Raw genomic sequence first — 19,403 nt, forward strand, 5'->3', positions numbered from 1 at the left:
CTTGTATGTCTACTCACTATCGTGCCTTGCACACATCCCATGCAGTCTATTGGACTAGCTAATTATGATACCATGGTCACATGAGAAATCTGGTCATAATCTCTCTTTTACCACATATGCTAGCTACAGGACTACTGTGATACCCCTAGGCGAATCCCACATCGACAAAGCACGGGAGAGATGCTGGGTATGGACTGTGTGTCCAAAGTGGACAATATCTTGACAGTGGGCCGGGTTATTGGACCTGGGGTGTTGCAAATGGTATCAGAGCAGCTCCGCGTGTCCTCTTGATCGATGGTGGGGCAAACCTCAGCGAGGATGCTGAGTCCCGTAAGGGGGGGTGTATGTGATACCCCTAGGCGAATCCCACATCGACAAAGCACGGGAGAGATGCTGGGTCTGTGTGTGCTCTGTCTTTGGATCCCACATTGGTTAGTGGTGGGAGAATTGGATTGGTTAAATAGCCTGTGAGCTCCTTAACTGTTAAGACGCGTTTTGGGTTGCAAAGCCCAAAAGCAAACCCATGATGGACTGTGTGTCCAAAGTGGACAATATCTTAACAGTGGGCCGGGTTATTAGACCTGGGGTGTTACAACTACTATTTGAAATCCATCTTCAGATAGCCCCTACCATGGATATATTTATGATGCATCTCACTAACCACATGAAAAAATAACTAAGAGGTCATATCCCTTACCATGGACACATGAACTAAAGTAAACTATATGACTAATACATCTCAGTGTTAGAGTGCATGATACTGCCTTACACCACCTATGTTCCTTTTTATGCTTATACACGGGCATGTATTGTGATTTGCACTTTGCCCTTATGAGTTTCTAAACATTCCGACTGCTTTTTGACAATTCAAAGGCGTACAAGGGTTCTTTAGCTAGTCTCTATGTATCCTAATGTTCATTTCATAACCAAAAACATATATATTCACTTATAATAACATATCATGGCATTTAAACTCAAGTTAATTAAACATTTTTCCATTCAATCACTATATTCACATATACATAATCAAATAATCATATATTCAACAAATAAATCTCATTATCGCTAAGTTAATAATCATCACAGCAAGCTCAACAACACAACCACAATCAATCAATTATCACAAAGCATAATTCTTCAAAAAAATCAATTAAGAAGTCACCACACTTACTTGTCCTCCTTAGAATGCACTAATCTTCACGTGGCAATAGGATTTTTGGTGATTGGCAGTTTCCTTCAACGAACAAATAATCTCCTCTCTCTTTCCTCTTTTTTCTAGTGTGCAGCTAGGGCATACAAAATAATGAAAATTAAGTTAAATACTCCTTTTTATTTTCACTGTAAAACGCAATATAAGAGCATGTATTTGAAGTAAATGGGTGTGTATGAGACATTATAGCTACTAAGACAGTCTCTAATATTTTTATGATTCTTATTTTATCTTAATTTCAAACTTTGTCGACAATGCATGACCATGTATACCAACATAAATAAGTGTGCACCCCGCTGAAAAATTCATTATTAAGTCGATTAAATGTCAGGGAAAAGACTAAAATGTCTTTGGATGTACCTATGGGTGTTACAACTGTAAACTGAGGGATCAAAACTTTAGCTTCTTATTCTTTTTGGGATAAGGCATCAATAACAATGGTAGTCATCTTTTATTTATACATAATATTGAAGTCATACCCTAAAAGCTGAATAATCCATTTTTGTTGTGTTTCAATGGTTATTTTTCTTTCCTACGAATACTCAAGGCTATGATGGTCAATTTTCTCAATAAAGTATCTTTCAAGGAGGTAAGGACGCCATTTTTTCACTACAAGGACCAACACCATCAATTTTTTTCTGATAAGTGGAGAGGGAAAGGTTTTTTCCTTTAAGACTAGAACTTAAGTATGTTATAGCTCGCTTATTTTGCATATAGATTGTGCCAATGCCTATGTTGGATGCATCACATTCCACAATGAATGGAATGGAAAAATCTAATAAAGTGAGGACTAGACTCTTTGTCAAAGCCTCTTTGAGCCTGTGGACAGAAGTGTATGAAGCTTAGTTCCATTGAAAGGCATTTTTCTTAAGCATTTCAGTCAACAATCGAGCGATAACGTCATTGTCCACTATGAAACAACAGTAATATCTAGTTAGGTTGAGAAAACCCATTAGCTCTTTCACATTCATGGTTTTTAACCAACTTGCCATGGCCTCATTCTTCTTAGGTACTTCATGAGATCTGATTACATGTCTAAAATAATTAATCTGTTCTCTAGCAAATTAGCATTTTTCTTTCTTTTATGATCAACTTAGTTTCTCTTAACATCGAGAAAACAATTCTTACATGACTTAGATGTTCATTCCATTTTTTACTATAGATTAAAATATCATCAAAAAATACTAAAATAAACTTTCTGAAGCACTGCTAAAAAATTGAGTTCATGATTACTTGAAATGTTGAAGGAGTATTAGAACGATCGAAAGGCATTCCCATGAATTCGAACTGTTCATGGTGTGTTTGAAAAGCTTCTTTTGCAATGTCTTCCTCTATCATATGAATTTAATGATATCCTGAACATAAATCTAGCTTGATAAACCATTTGGCACCATGTAATTCAGCCAAGAATTCTTTGAAAACCGGAATTAGAAATTTGTCCTTAATGGTGACTTTGTTAAAAGATTGATAGTTAACACCAAAAAGCCACAAGCTATCATTCTTTTTTACTCAAAGGATAGGGGATGAGAAGAGGCTTTGGTTTTGTCAAGTGAGACCTTGTTCCAACATTGTTGAAACTTGTCACTCATTTAGAAGTATGGGTAACTAAAAGGTCAAACACTAACTAGGCCACTTCCTAGTTGTAGGGTATGTGATGGTCTTGCTTTCGTTAGGTAACAAGCCTTTAAGATCCTTGAACACTTTAGGAAATTCTTGTTGAAGTTAATTCCATGTCGCTGACTCAATTTGATTTTCAATGTTTGCATTTACTGATGAAATTTCGAGGAGGGTTCCGTTTCCGCTATTTTGCCACAAAGTATTAGTGAAGAATTTTTCTTTAACTCGTTGAACTTCTAAAGATCCAATTTCCTGTAATGTCACCATACCTTGGTTTGTTTTGAATTTTAATAACATATTCCAAATGTCCCAAATAATTGGTTAAAATGTTTGGAGCCATTAGGCCCTAAGAATTATGTCACAACCTTTTAAAGGATAAAAAGAAATCAATTGAAATTGTTTTATTGTGAAGAGTGAGAGCTACTCCATGACATTCCCCTTTGTTATGTAATTTTTCTCTATTGGCAACCATCACTTATAACACCGGTCTAGGTTTGACAGGAAGTTTTAGTGAATGTGTAATTATTTTATGTCGGAAACTATGGGTAAACTCCGAGTCTATCAATACTATAATATTCATTCCTATGATCTTAGCTTGGATGCACATCATTTATGGTATGGGTACCCCAATAGAAGCGTGGAGTGAGATTTCAGATTGCTCGAATTCATATGAAACAAAATTGGTTGCTAGTCCTCCATTTTCATTTTTCATGCCTTCTTCAAGTGCCTGCTTTAATTATATGTAAAAAAAGCTAATTGCAAATGTGTCTTGTCGTGAAAGGTTCATCGCTGTGGAAACAAAGGCCTTGTCAGTAACACTCTTGTATTTTGGCTAGTGTAAAACATCAAATATTATTGACATTAGTTGTTGATAAGGTTCCTCTTATTGGTACATTTGTATAATTCTAAGATTGAGGGATACCTTATATGAGTTCGTTGGGTCCTTTTCGGGGGTCCCTAGTCATGGTTCTAACTTTTGAATTCAAGATTGGAGAGTATGGTTTCAAATATCTTAAGTAACTTGATTATTGCGCTAAGATTGCGAGGACATTGTATTTGTACATCAAGTCTTATTTTTTTCCTAAGTCCATTATTAAAGCATCCTACCTCTTGATCATTAGTTAATGTTTCAATTGTGATAAAAGTTTATCAAATTGCACCCAATAATCACACACTATACTGGTTTGTCTGAGTTTGCAGAGGTCTGTAAAAGCATTTTGATATGAAGATGTTCCAAAATTTTGTGAAAATTCCTCCTTCATAACTTCCCACGATAAGTCCCTCTTTAGTTGTCGTTGTCATTGAAACCATAGTTGCTCGTCATCATCAAGATGATAAGCAACCAACTTGTTTTCATCTTCCAAATGAGTGTTCTAAAATTCAAAAAATTGTTCAACACAACAAATCTAATTAATTGGGCCTTTTGAATTGTCATACTTCAAAAAGTCTAGTTTTACGAATTTGGAAGCAAAGTTTCTGTGAGGTGTTTCTCCATCTGAAGACCCTTACCCAGGCCTAAGCTTACTAATGGAAGCTTCTTCCTTGACCACAGACATTTCCACCACTTGTTTCATTAGTTATTCTAGTCATGTGCTAAAGCTTACTATCTACTACTCCAATTAGTAAAAATCGAAATTTCATGGGTCGTTCACCATGCATGTCTCTGATACCACGATATTATGGTCACTGTCGGACCCACGAGCTATTTTGGAATATAGTAGTTGAATCTATTGTGGAAAAGGGAACTGTAGTAGTTATATCTGTTGTAAGTAAATTAATTGGCATGGAAAAGCATGTTTATATTCACTAGTCTTGCATCCTTATATACACATGTAAGCCAATAGTACAAAAGAAGATAAACTAAAATATCACAAGCCCGACAATCTTACATGACCAAGTCTGTAGCAAAACTAATTTGAAGATAATTAATTCGCTTTGAGGACTAAGTCTAGTTTTCAACAAAACTAGGAGAGTCGGTGAGGTGACTATGCAACTTACTCACACTTTATTTACACTAGAGAGACTAAATATTATGAGGAGAATATTTTCTCTTACATGTTTGCATTTGAGGAAATGTTTGTGGATTGTAAATGTGGACTGTAACATTACTGTTTTCCAACAATGGTTACATATATTTGTCCAGGAGTTTGGGTTTTTCAACAATGATAGAATCATTCTACCTTGTGATTAATCTACATTTGGAGGCTTTGCTAAACTTCTCTCTTAACATACTTAACTGTTTGATATTTGTAATATAAGATTTACCATCTTTAACAATGTTTAATACTATCTCAATAATGTTGTTTGGTGTATTTTATATCAAGGTTACAAGTTTTATGGTTTTAGTATACGAATGTTATATTAATGTATTGATATAGTATTGTACTTAATAAATCCTCATTCTTTTCTAATATCTCACTACAATAAAATTAGAGTAATATCATACATAACCATTTTGAGTACATAAATAAATACACACTTTATCCTTTGATTGAATGTTATTTTATTTTTAATTTAAAATCAATCAATCACATAGTGATACACATCGAGTATATACCAATTTATGTACTCAAAGCATGTACACATAGTTTTATTAATAAAATTATATGTACATATTTTTTAATATACAATTAGGTATACAAATAATGTGTCATCACATGATTAAATATTTTGAATTAAAAATAAAGTAATATTTAATCACATGATGACACATCATCTATTTTTTTTTTATATATTTAAAAGAAGGTCAAAGGACTATTTCTCACATAAGTTTTAGATCAATCTAAAAATCATACCCATGACAGATTAAAAACACAAACACCTACCCATGGGCTAACTACTATTAAAATATTCAGTTAGAGACAAAGGTCAAATCGTCATTTTACCCCTAAACCCTAAAACTTTAAAAAATTTATATCATTCACCCTTTAGGTTTTATAAAAACAAATCATTCCCCCCCAATGATTAAACTTTGAAAAACTACATTTTCCCCTTAAAGTTTATCTTTTCTTCTTCTTTGACGATGAAGTTCCACTCTAACCAACTTTCTCTTCCCACCCATTTCTTTGACGATGAATTTCCTCTGTGGCCAAAGAGCAATCGCACTCAATCATCGATTCAGCTTTGCTCTCTCATTCAACTTCGTTGAATCCAAATCTCTGAATCGCCAATCGAGATTTGTGCGCCATGTTATGTCTTCACTCTTTGTGCTCTTTACTGTGAATCCAATCTTTTTGTTTGGACAATGATTCATCTAGGCGTCATCATCTAGATGATAATCATCTGAATTTTTAGAAGAAATTTATCAATTTATGGTCGAAGAGGTGAGAAAACTTTGACGACAATCGTTTAAGGTGGATTAGACGATTGTCAGAGATGAAGATGGTGGCTAGAGAAGAGACACAAGCTCTAGAGATGAAATCCAAACTTTTCAAACTTTAAGAATAGGGGTGAAGTGTTAGTTTTTAAAACCTGAGGGGAAATGATTTAATTTTTAAAGTTTTAGGGTTTAATAGTAAAATGGCGATCTTACCTTAGTCTCTAACTAAAAATTTTAATAGCAGTTAGTTCATGTGTAGATGTTTGAGTTTTTCATCTACCGTAAATATGTTTTTGAAATTGAACTAAAACTTAGGTGAGAAATAGTCTTTTGGCCTTAAAAGTATAAACACGCAACATTGCTCATCTCACTATAAATGATGTAAAATCTGTGACAAAACATTATGTAATAATGTTTGATACTGTTATCACCACGCAAATCAATACATATAGATTTAAAATCAAGAATATGAGCTCAATCCTTGTAGTATAGATCGGGATCCAACCCAAATTTCCACCTCTAGATAGATTGACTAGTTTTTTCTCATACATAGAAGTTGTAAAATCAATGATAATACGTAGCTTATTTCAAATCTAGTATAGTGATGTTACTCGGCATACTAGATACATCTTAATTCAAAGTATTTTGATATTAATGGTTTAAACGAAATTGGTTTTCATAAGAAGTGAAAATGAAAAATGAAATGGGCCCTTGGATTCAGCCCATTGTTAGACTTCAGAAAGGCTTGCCCATGTGGTTCAACACCAAGCCTAGAGGCCCAATCATTTGATCACACCCAATAGGCCTTGCAAAGATTATTCCAATATAGAATTTTCAAAGAATTTATAATTGGGTTTATGTAACAGTATAACCACAAAAATGTTTTCTTAATTTTAAAGATATTTTCTCAAATCAATAGAATAAATTATACCTTTTTTATAACCTTCATTGGAAAAGAAAATTTATTAATACAAATAAATGAAGTAAAATAAACAAAAAAATCTAAGATCAATAAGGACAAAATGTATGAACACTCAAGTCTAAGACCTATTAACTTTTTTTACATTAAAAAAATTCAAATTTTAACATTCCTTTCTGACTTACTAAAAAGGAAATAGAAACAATAATACAATAAATAGTGACATGATAGAAATAGCAAAGTCAAATATTATATTATACATTTTAAATTTAGAGTAATATTATGTATACTTATTTTTGAAGATACAAAAAATATATACATATAACATATCATTATATAGGTACATATTATTTTATCTTTATTTAAAATTATTTAATTATTTAATAATATATATTAAATCATTTATATATTTAAAATTTAATATATATATTCTAAAGTTAGAAATCTATCCGTTGAATTCCTCGTATACACATGATAAATGCTGAAACATGCTTATGTATTACTGCATCTCATTTCTCCATTCACAGACGTTTCCTGTCTCCCAACTTTTTCTTCTTCCACTAATTAATTCTTTTATGTAAACTTCTCTTTTTGTTTTTTCCCTTTTTATGAATTTTTAAAGTTAGATTCATGCTCAATATGATTTTAAAATAAATAGATACAATATGTTATTCATATTATTTATCATATATGATTACTTTTATACAACTTAAAAAACTTAATAACTTTAAAATGTTAGAACAATTATCAATAATCATTTTTGTGCTTTTGAGAGATAGTTTGAATGATAAAAAATATAAAATCTCTGTGTAAAAAAATTAGTTTACGTAATACAAGTAAATCTTATTTGATTGTGATATCAACAACTATAATTAGATTTTACTTATTTGATATGGTTGATTCAATCCCAAATATTTGACTTAAGTAAATCTCTATATTAAAAAATATATATATCATTCTTATGATACAATTATAATAATAAATAATAAATAATAAATATTTGGCCAAATAACTATTTCCCACCCAAGGTTTGATGCAAACCCAATTTCTCACCTGTTAACTATAAAAAATCCAAATACTCACCCATTTGTTAAATTTCACTGTAACTATTAAAGGTAAAATTGTCATTTAATAAAAATATTTAAAAAATTATAAATTCATCACGTTTTCTCCTACTAAGTTTAAAAACTAACAATTCCCCCCCAAACCCTAAGTTTGAAAATTGGCTATTTCCCTTCTAGGGTTTGCATTTTCTCTTTTGTTGCTTCTCCGACAATCGAAGCTTGAAAGCCTATTCCCTCACATCTTCTAAACAAGGGTGAATTTTTGATCAATTGAAGATTGATCGATGATTTGTCAGTCAAGTGTCGTAGATCTGTCAAACACACAAATTTGCTTCAGTTGGCCGACAATTCATCCTCATCCTAGAGATGGGAGGGAAGAGATTGGTCGACTTTGGTCACTGGAAAAGCGACAAAGAAGAAAATGCAAACCTTAGAGGGGAAATAGTCATGTTTCAAACTTTAGGTTTAGGGAGACATTGTTAGCTTTTAAACTTGGGGAAAAAAACATCATGAATTTATTATTTTTTAAATATTTTTATTAAATAATAATTTTATCCTAATAGTAACAGTAAAATTTAACAAACAGGTGGCTATTTAGATTTTTCATAATTAATGAATGAAAAGTTGAGTTTGCATTAAACTTTGGGTGGGAAATAGTCATTTGGCCTAAATATTCTCACAATAAAACTTTTCCTTACATGCACGGAGAAGTGAATATTCCCACTAAGGAAATGAAAATCTAGGGAAAACTTTATAGGGGTTAGTCCATCTCATTAATTATGTTCATCATCTATGCATCTTAGTCAAAATTAAGATGATTGGATCATTTAGCCACCAACCATGTATAAAAATGTTGTTTAAGTAATTATTTAGAGGAAAAAAATAACCCAAAATGAAATAGAAGCTCGTGCGTCTTCATTGGTATATGAATGGGAAAGAGCTAAAATTTCTAAAAATTTACAACCAAGATGTAGTTGTAATATAGAATTTAGTGAACATCCAGCTACCCTCTCAATTTTTATAGGGAAATTGAAATTTTTAGCACTATTTTATTCCGTATATACAAAATTACCATCTATCTTAAAATTTTCACAAATATACCACAACAGTACTCACTTTTCCCAAAATACTCTTCGTCAATCTTTCATGTATAAATTCTCTATCTTTTTCTTTACAACTTTTTTCTCTCTTCTTCCAAAGTGATAAAGGAATCACTCTCTCTTCTTCCTCATCTTCAAAAACAAAAGCAGGAAAGAAAATACTGAATTCTTCAGATTAAGAATTCTTCAAAGTAAGGATTAAAAAAAAAAAGAGCAACCCAAAAAAAAACTCAATCACATCTATTTTATATCATGGAAAAAATGACCATAGAAGAAGATCATTTAGTAGGATTTAATTAAAAAAAATTAGCATTTAAGGATTAAAACTGAAAAAAAAAATTTATGTTAACAAAAAAAAAAAGGTGAAAGTTGCTGGGTTTCCAGGGGTTAGCGTAACGCCAACCCCTGGAGATATATACATACAAGGGTTGGCGGCACCAACCCTTATATGTATATATATTGTTAGATTATATTATTATATTAATATTATTAAATAATATTATATATAATATATTAATATTATATATTATAATATTATTATAATATATTATATATATTATTATATATATAATCTAATATATTATATTATAATATATAATATATAAAATAAAATAATAATATTTTATATTATATTATTTTATATATTATATAATATATATTATAATATATATAATATATAAAAAATGTATTATATATATTATTAAATATATTATAATATATATTTTATATATTATATATATAACAGTAAGGGTTGGCGGAATCACCAACCCTTGGCGGCGCAAAGAGTTGGCGATTCCGCCAACCCTTATTAAGTATTATATATATTATAATATAATATATATATTATATTAATATTATAAATATCTTGGTATTTATATGTATTAGGAATGTTGATAAAAAAGTTTTGTTAAATAAAAAGACAAAAAAGTCTGATTATCATTTTATTTTTCCTATTCAAAATAACATCTGTTTAAAAGTAAATTATAATTTTTATATATATTAGGAATGTTGATAAAAATTTACAAGGATTTTTAGAAATTTAAAAAATATCTTGGTATTTTTGAAAATTTTAAAATATTAATATACCTTCCAGTACTTTTAAAAAGTCTAAATAACAACTTTTTAAATTGATAAAGATATAATAATAATTTGACATCTATATTAAGTGTTAATGTTGTTTTGTAATTTCAATATAAGGGTAAAACAATTATATTCAAGAAAACCCAATGGAACTCACGGACGAAATTAGATTAAGGGAGAGAATTTAGTTTTTTTGAGGCTTATAAGGTGAAAATTAGAGGGTGTGTATAATCTGGTTTGATAAGGTTTGAGAATTTTTTCAAACAAAGTTTAAAAAACGGTTTGAAAAATTTTTAAACCAAACTAAATCATTTTATATTTAAATCAAATTAAACTAAAATAAAAAATATTGTTTGATCCGATTTAGGGTTACAGTTTGAATTATAGTTATTAGCATTTTACGATACACTATACGTGTCATATTCTATAATACGATACAAATAAAAAATAATATGTATCATAAAGTGTATTGAATTTAATGTTCTACAATAAACATATCATATGATACAATATATATCCTACAATATGATACAATACATATTATTAAAACAAATTGATACATTTTTTTAAAGAAAATGATAATGTATTAATAATGTATATGAAAATTTTTAAAATGTTATGAGTGTTTATAATACTTTTCGAAATGATTACGTATCAATTATTAGTATTTTATTATTTTAATTTTTTAAAAGACATATTATACGATATGATATACAATGTGATAAATTAAATTTTTTATATATAATATAATATATGATTCGATCAATATAATTTGAATTTTTTAAAATTATTTATTTTTAAATATATATATTTATATAATTTAACAAAATTAACTCAATTATAGCTTTTAAAAATATAATAAGCTTGATTTCTATTAATGCACAAAGAGGTACTGTAGCATGACCCAGATGAAACTCAATTCAATTGTGGACTTATTAAATTGATTATTTAAACCTAACAAGGCCACTCGAGACTGAGTTGTCAGGTTCACCGTTGGAACTCATGGTCATGAAAGTAGGGATAATTTCCCTTCCCGCTTAGTGTTTGGTAACTAACATGTCACTCCCTCAAATAAATAATATAACAACTATTACCAGAAAGAGCTTGGTTGGATATGGTCACGGTTTCGAGTCGAGACAATCATCTACATCGATAAAGACTACTGTTTTTATTAGCCAAAAACTTACTCCCACGAAAGATCTGGTATTATTTCAAAACTCTCATCATTAGAATTTCAAAAAAACATTAGGGCGTTTAGGGGATCTATGCTGACACATAAATGTATAATAAATTATAGTATATTTTGCATATGCTTAAATAAAACATTTTATTCATATAAAAATTACAGATTAATGTTATTTGATATTATTTTTTTAGTAGTATTATATGTATAAATAATATTCATAATTTTAAATATAAATATTGATATCTCATCTTATAATTAAATATTATTTTATCATTTATAATTATTCAATCATATGATAATATATTATTATTTATATATATAATTTTTTATGACAAATGATCGACTTATACCATTATTGTTATTATTCTCTTATTTAACCTTGATTTACTTATTTACTAAGAAAACTTGTTTCACCAATAAATATATGATATGTTTATTAATTAAAATAATATAATTATAATATAAACATTAACTTAAATATCAATGTTTTATGTCATCATTTAATTAATAATATTTAATCTACCTCTTTATAAAGTATCAAATTTATAGCCATGATTTTATGTCTGACACTCCCATTAAAAATTTAATATACTGAATTGATGATTTTAAATACCATTTTTTTTACATTAAATTATTGACAATTAACTTGTTTTTATCCGAAAATTTCATAAAAACATATTAATGCGTGTGGAAACTTAAATGTTATTGTGCGTGTCTCACATGTATACCGAGATAAATAAAACTAAATACATAAATAATAAATATAAATTTATATACAAATAATAATATGTCATCATTTTATTGAGTAATTTTAAATTAAAAATAAAATAACACTTAATTATATTGTGATATATTATTATTTTATACACAAGTTTATATTTATTATTTTATGTACATATTACTACTTAATTGAGTTAACGAGAACACTGTTAATGTGAGTTTATCGGATTATGAAATCACTTATATATATGTCTAAAGCATTTACAACAATTTACGCGGGAAAAATATAGTAATGCAATAACTTGTCATATGAATGCAAAATATAGTGTTTATGTGTAATTCATAAAAACAATAAAATAATGAAAGAAGATTAAGTGTATTAAGTGGTTCGGTTAGGCTACGTATGTTGTATTGTTATTACCTTTTTTTTTTAACAATACATTCTTAAGAAACAATTATAAAGAGTGATTTTAAGAGATTATTAGAAGAATTATGAAGAAAATTCAAATAAAATTTTCTTGTTTATAAAGATTCAATGAAATGAAAAATGATTCTCCCCCTCAATTGGTTGTATTATTAAAAAAATTGAATTTTTTTTTCCTCTCAAAGTTCCGGATGCTATTAAAAAAAAAAAAACAATTTCAATGACGAACCCAAGATTGTTAAAATGAATTTTAATTAACCTTTTTTTAAAGTATCAAATTTATATACATTTATAGCCATAATTTTATGTCTTAACACTTCTATTAAAAATTTAATATAATGAATTGATGATTTTAAATGCCACTTTTTTACATTAAATTATAGACAATTAACTTGTTTTTATCGGAAATTTCATAAAAATTTATTAATGTGTGTGGAAACTTAGGGTGCGTTTGGTTGGGAGAATTTATTATTACCTTGGTAATCTATCTTTTATTTCCTTGTTTGGTTTGTCAGTAATAAAAGATTACAGTAATCTTCTATTACCAATGCTGACATGGCAGGTAATATAGGTGGTAATCTGATTACCACCTTCACCTTAGGTATTTAAAGATTACTGGGGTAATCTTGAGTTTATTATAGAAAAATTATTATTTATTAATTTTTTGAGATAAAAATACATTTATTTTTAATTAATATGACAAATAATATAAAAAATATTTAAAAATAATTATATTTAAAGACATTTAAGTAAAATAATTTACTAGTAATCTTTTATTACCTTTAACCAAACACAATAATTATTTATACCTATCAAATTTTATCAAACATAGTAATCATTTATACCCAGTAATCTTATAAGTAATCTATCTTCAAGGTAATCTTTCTATTTTAGTAATCAAACATTACCCAAACCAAACGCCCCCTTAAATGAATTGTTGTTTACTGTGACATGAATGGATTTTGCAGGAAATAATTGCTTAAAGTGGACCCCACCACGTGAACAAATGTCATATTTATAATAAAAGCGAGAAAGTGCGCTTCATATGTCGGATTGACCACTGACTTCATTTGTCGTGGTGGAGAACGATAATATAGTGCGCCTGCAAAAAAGGCAAAGCTGGTTTCCAGCCCTAGTGCTATGTACGGTAGGTAATCTAGGTCAGGCCAGTATGAGCTGGTTTCCACTACAATAGAGATCAATTAAAAAAATGGCCAAAGAACTTATTTCCACCCAAAATATGTTGCTCTATCAAGTTTCCTCATTAATTTTAAAAATCGCATTTACTAAATTATAGATAGTTAAAATTAATGGAACTCTAATCTCTTAAAATTTTATCTTTTTTTTTCTCTTAAACGATAAAAACTCTATAAAATAATTAGGTACTAAATTACAAAAATACCCTTTGACTTCACAATGGAAGAATGTGATGCAATAATCGATGTCTAATATCCAGTCAAATAGCCAACTCTGTCTCTCTGTGGTTCATAAACATTCTAGCTCAACTACAGCTTCTTAAAATATGGATGGTATCTCCACTGTACTGTCAATTAAAAATACTAAATTATTTTAATATTTTTAATAACTTTGTGATGTCAAAACAACCCTATATCAGTCTCACAAGGGTATATTTAATCGGCCAAAAGACTTGTTATCACCCAGGTTTAGTGCATTCTCAAACTCATAATGTGAGGTTTAAAAAACTTAAACATCTACTCATAATCCAAACTTTATTAAAATTTTTTATTATATATAAGGATAAAATCGTTATTTATCAAAAATTTAAAAGAACAAAAATTTTATCCTTTTTTTCTTACATAAATTTTAAAAACTGATAATTTTTTCTCTAGTTGCAAATTTTTTAATTTAAAAAATGACTTTTTTCCCCTTCTCTGTTAGTTTTTCATCTCCATCCAAGATTATGATTATATTCAATAATCTTTTGAGGATATTTAAGTAAAATAATATATTATTATTCATTTATTATTGTCAATCAAATATAATAATTATTTATACATATTAAAATTATTAAACATAATAATTAATTTATACTTAATAATCTTTCAGATAACCAATTTTTGTAGTAATTTTTTATTTTTAGTAATAAAAAAATTTTCGAACTAAATGCTCTTTTACTAATAATGAGGGTAGTGAAGATACTAATGAATCAGATGAGCTAAAGTTTGTAGAAAACTTTGAAGCATTTACTACAAATATGCCAAAAATATTATAGTGAGTTTGATAAGGAACTCTTGATGAATTCTTGAATGTAAGTTTGGCAAAGAAAAAAGTGGATTAACTAAAATAATTTCTTTGTGGATCAAAGATCTTTCTAACATGTAATTATTGTTTGATTATACTATTAAAGAGTTTGGTCACACTAGAACTACCATTAAAATATTGAATACAAGAAAAATTAAGCTAGATGAAGTATTAAGCCAAGCAATTATTGTTGGATTCTATTTTAATTATTGTATGATATTTCTTGTTACAATTTAGAGCTTTGCAATCTTACACTAACAATGTGGTTTTGACTCTTGATTACATAATCGTTAATCTATAAATTAATGCTTCATTCTTATCGTTCTCTATTTTGTCAATTTAATGGAATAATGCATTATGCCTTGGTTTATTTGCATTAATAATAGCTCCTTATAAGGGCTTATTTGCAAGCCGCGTCAAATTACTTTTAAATTAAAAATTTTGAAATTGTAAATAATCATCAATCGCTTGTGCATACAAGTTTGATGAAATAAGTTAAGTAAATAAATAAATAAGAGAGAGAGTAAGATTCTACACGGTTATTCAATCTAGACTTGTGGAAAATTTGCTAGCATGGGAACTTGTATGTACCTCTAGGACTATATAGGAATGACAAATCTAGCAAATATAATCAACTAAGCAATTAACTTTTTGCCAATTACATACTAAAGTCAATTAACACAAGAGTAAAACATTTTGTTCACTTAACTAATTTTTAAAAATCTCATATTAACAGTTGTTTATACTCAAAATTGAAATACTCCAAGCATCCTATTTAGTTGTTCAATCCCTCTTTGAATTTTGAAACTAAAATCCTTTTAGCTTTTAGCCTTGAAATCCCTTCAAGGTCTAATAATAAATGTGTATCACACTATCTAAGTAAACTTACCTGCAAAATAAATATAGAAAACAAGCAAAGAGAAAAATTATTAGGAGAAGTTTATATCTAATTTTTAAATTTGAAAAGACGTGTGGTGAACTCACGTACTGAAAGTAAATAATAGACACTTATTTTCAACAATTTTCTAGTGAAATTTATTATTTTTCAATAGTTAAAGTAGGGAATAACTTAATATATCATTCCTTACCAAACACTTTTAATTTCACCCCTAGTTGGTATAATAACACTTTCTCATCTAAAATCAAATTCCATTAAAAAAACTAATGATGTAATGGCAAAATAGTAATTTTACCGTCTATTAATTTTGAAACAAAAAATTAAAAAAATTCTTTATATCAGACTCAAACATGTTAAATATGATAATTTAATACTTTAAAAGATTTACAAACTCACAAATCAATCTCTAAAATTTTTTTTTCAAATCCCTATATATTTTAAAACTATTATATGGTCTCAACAGTTGTAATATAATATTCATACCCATAAGTTTTTGCATTATATTTAAGTTTTGGGTGTATAATATTATCTTTGAAACTATAAGAGGGCATAAAATATTTCAAAAATTTATCCAAACTTTTTCGTAACTTTTTAACAACCCATAAAAATTTCAAAAAAACCTACAATATTTTCAAAAATTATGTTTACTTCTAATAAATAATTATATAATAAAGACATTTTTATTATAGGAAAAGAGAAAGAAAGGGTGAGGTTAAAAAGAAATAAAAATAATTTTTTTTTATATAATTTGAATATTTAAAATATTATTTTAAACTTTTGTTGATTTAAAATGATATGATATTATGATAACTTTGAAAAATAAAAAAGTACAAACACAACAATAGTTCATCTTATAATATTATTGTTTCATTAACAAGGTTATATTTTGCATGATAAATTTTTATTTATACTATCTAAGATTGTGCTTTAAAAAAAATTGTAATCACTCTACTAAAATATGTCAATTTACCCCCATTGAGTTGGGGGAAGTTTCGAGAATATTTCGTTATTTAAATTGGTCTTTTAGATATAACCCTTTGACTTTCCGGTGGGAAAGGGTGTGGGTCACTCTATTAATTTCCTGAGAAAAAGCAAAGAAATTGAACCCAGGAAAAAAATATACAAATAAACTTGTAACTCTGTGAGAAGAAATAGTCTTGTTGCTTCAATTAACTGCGATGGCTTCTTCTTCTTCTTCTTCTTCTTCTCAAGTGAAGTATGATGTTTTCCTCAGTTTCAGAGGTGAGGACACTCGAGACAATTTTACCAGCCACCTCAATGCAGCTTTGTGTCGGAGAAAGATTGTTACTTTCATCGATGATCAACTTGTAAGAGGAGATGGGATTTCACCATCTCTTTTGAATGCGATTAGTGGATCAAAGATTTCAATCATCATTTTCTCGAAAGGTTATGCTTCTTCTACATGGTGCCTCCAAGAACTTGTTGAGATCCTCAATTGCAAGAGAATGTACGGTCAGATTGTGATTCCAGTGTTCTATCATGTAGATCCATCAGTTGTAAGGAAGCAATCAGGGACTTATGGAGATGCATTTGGCCAGCATGAAGTAAAATATATGGAGGAAAAAGAGATGTTGCAGAGATGGAGGAATGCTTTGACGGAAGCAGCCAATCTATCTGGCTTTGATTCAAATTCCATCAGGTGGGTGCTTTTTGTGCTTTGATATTATTATTATTATGATAATTCTTCTGTATGAAAATCTCTTTCAATTATGAAAGATAATAAAATTCAAATACAACTTCTATAAGTCCAACTATACAATTGAACCTTTTTTGGTTCCTTTAACAAAATTCCATTTCAGTTGTTTGAAAATAGCTTAACTTATATAAATCAAACTTCCCCCACATTATTTATCTTAATTTATTTGTTAATCAAATTATCCTTAGATTTCACGAATGAAATAGCTTTTTGTTACTTTATGTTGTACGTAAAATCAATTTTATATATCAACATGCCATATTGGCAATTTATTATAGAACGAGTGTTTATACAATAACAAAACTAAATTATCTGAAGTTGGAAGGAGCGTTTTTAATTGATAACCAAATTATTATCAGTTTCACAAAAAAAGTTGTATTTCTATAAGTTTTATTAAATATATGCATAAGCTTTCCTTGGAAAGTCCAAACCAAAATTGGGCTCTTGGAATCCGACTTTGTCTTTATTTCATTTTCATTAATTTATTGATAAGGTTGGATAGGTGATGCAACAAAAGGGCTAACCGGTGCCTCCTTCTGGCGACTACCCTAAGATAATAGTAATAATAACTTAATAAGTAACATTTCATGTATAACAATACTATAATATAATAACGATATTTAACATTAAATATAAATTTGAAATGTCATACGAACCTCGTGTGGCTGATGGGATGGTATTGCGGTATCAATGAGAGATGTTGATCGGATATCATCGTCCCTCTCCTGTACGAATGTAATAATAGTTGTCAGAATAATAACACTGTAGATATTTTTATAAGTAATAAATTAGAAGTGGTTTTACAACCTGAGCGATAGGGGCTAGATATGTACGCATGACGATGTCTTCCAAACGAGCCATATGATCCTGTAATCGAGTCATATTGTCCTGTAATCGAGTCATCTGGGAAGAGATATCGTCACGAAAACTCGATATCTCACGTAAAATCGTAGCACGTCAGTGCACTAATGTAACATCTAATGTAGAAATACTGGGTGATACGAATAAGGGACACTGCTCGGTGGTATGATGGGTAGTACGGTCCTCCACTCCAAGATGGTCTATCGTTCGTGGGCTTTGAACTACAGGGGAGCATAGAGGCTGCTCCATAACAGGAGGCTGAATAGGCTCCTCATGTGTCTCAGAAGTCTCGATGGGTATATCTGAAGGTCCTAAGGCTAGAGAAGTCTTGTCTCTGGTCGCGAGAGGAACCGAAGAAGATGAGGAGGAATCAACATCGGGTAAACCAGTGTACTCACGAATCTCAACATACCATGGTAAACCCTCCTCGATCGGTGATGGACGAAGGGGGAATGTGACATCCTCCTAATGATGAAGATATATAAGTCAAAATAATTGCAACATATAATGAATTAATCGACTTATTAATTAACGAGTACATACTGGATCACCAATGAAAATACAACTTATATGAGTCTAACTAGGGACGTCTTGTGTACGCCACCTAAACATCCGTGGGGACGCATAGAGATCAACAAGGTCAATCCAATCGTATAACGTGTCCAGAGTCTCATATATCCAATACTGTAATATAATCATTTATGATTTAAATAAATCAATTCATATTTTTTCCAATTAATATATATAATCAATAAATTAAAACTAACCTGAAATGCAAAAGAAAATCCGTAGAGGTCGTATCTACGCATCTCAAGCATCCGATCGGAGCACACTCTGTCACTCGCCTGTGACATAGACTCGTATGTCATCTGCCACACGGGGATACCCTAGGGGTAGGAATTAAACCCGTCCAGATGATTAACCAACTGTAAATATTCTGAAGATACCTTCTTTCGTCGATCATTCCCCAACAAAACCATGTAAAGAACCTACAATAAGGCCATCTTGACAACATCAATATTGTCA

The 19,403-nt window shown here is 29.2% G+C and overlaps 1 protein-coding gene across 1 annotated transcript in view; it reads left to right on the forward strand.

The window, feature by feature from the left end:
* The first annotated feature begins 16,858 nt into the window (after positions 1–16,858).
* Positions 16,859–19,403, forward strand: part of LOC123203465 (disease resistance protein RPV1-like) — a 68,304-nt gene continuing 65,759 nt past the window's right edge. Inside the window, exon 1 of the mRNA XM_044619817.1 lies at positions 16,859–17,459. Within this exon, the coding sequence (XP_044475752.1) occupies positions 16,978–17,459 (482 nt within the window). The 5' untranslated portion in view covers positions 16,859–16,977. The remainder of the gene's footprint in view (positions 17,460–19,403) is intronic.

Source organism: Mangifera indica, chromosome 19 (assembly GCF_011075055.1).
Source record: "Mangifera indica cultivar Alphonso chromosome 19, CATAS_Mindica_2.1, whole genome shotgun sequence".
Taxonomy (NCBI): Eukaryota; Viridiplantae; Streptophyta; class Magnoliopsida; order Sapindales; family Anacardiaceae; genus Mangifera; species Mangifera indica.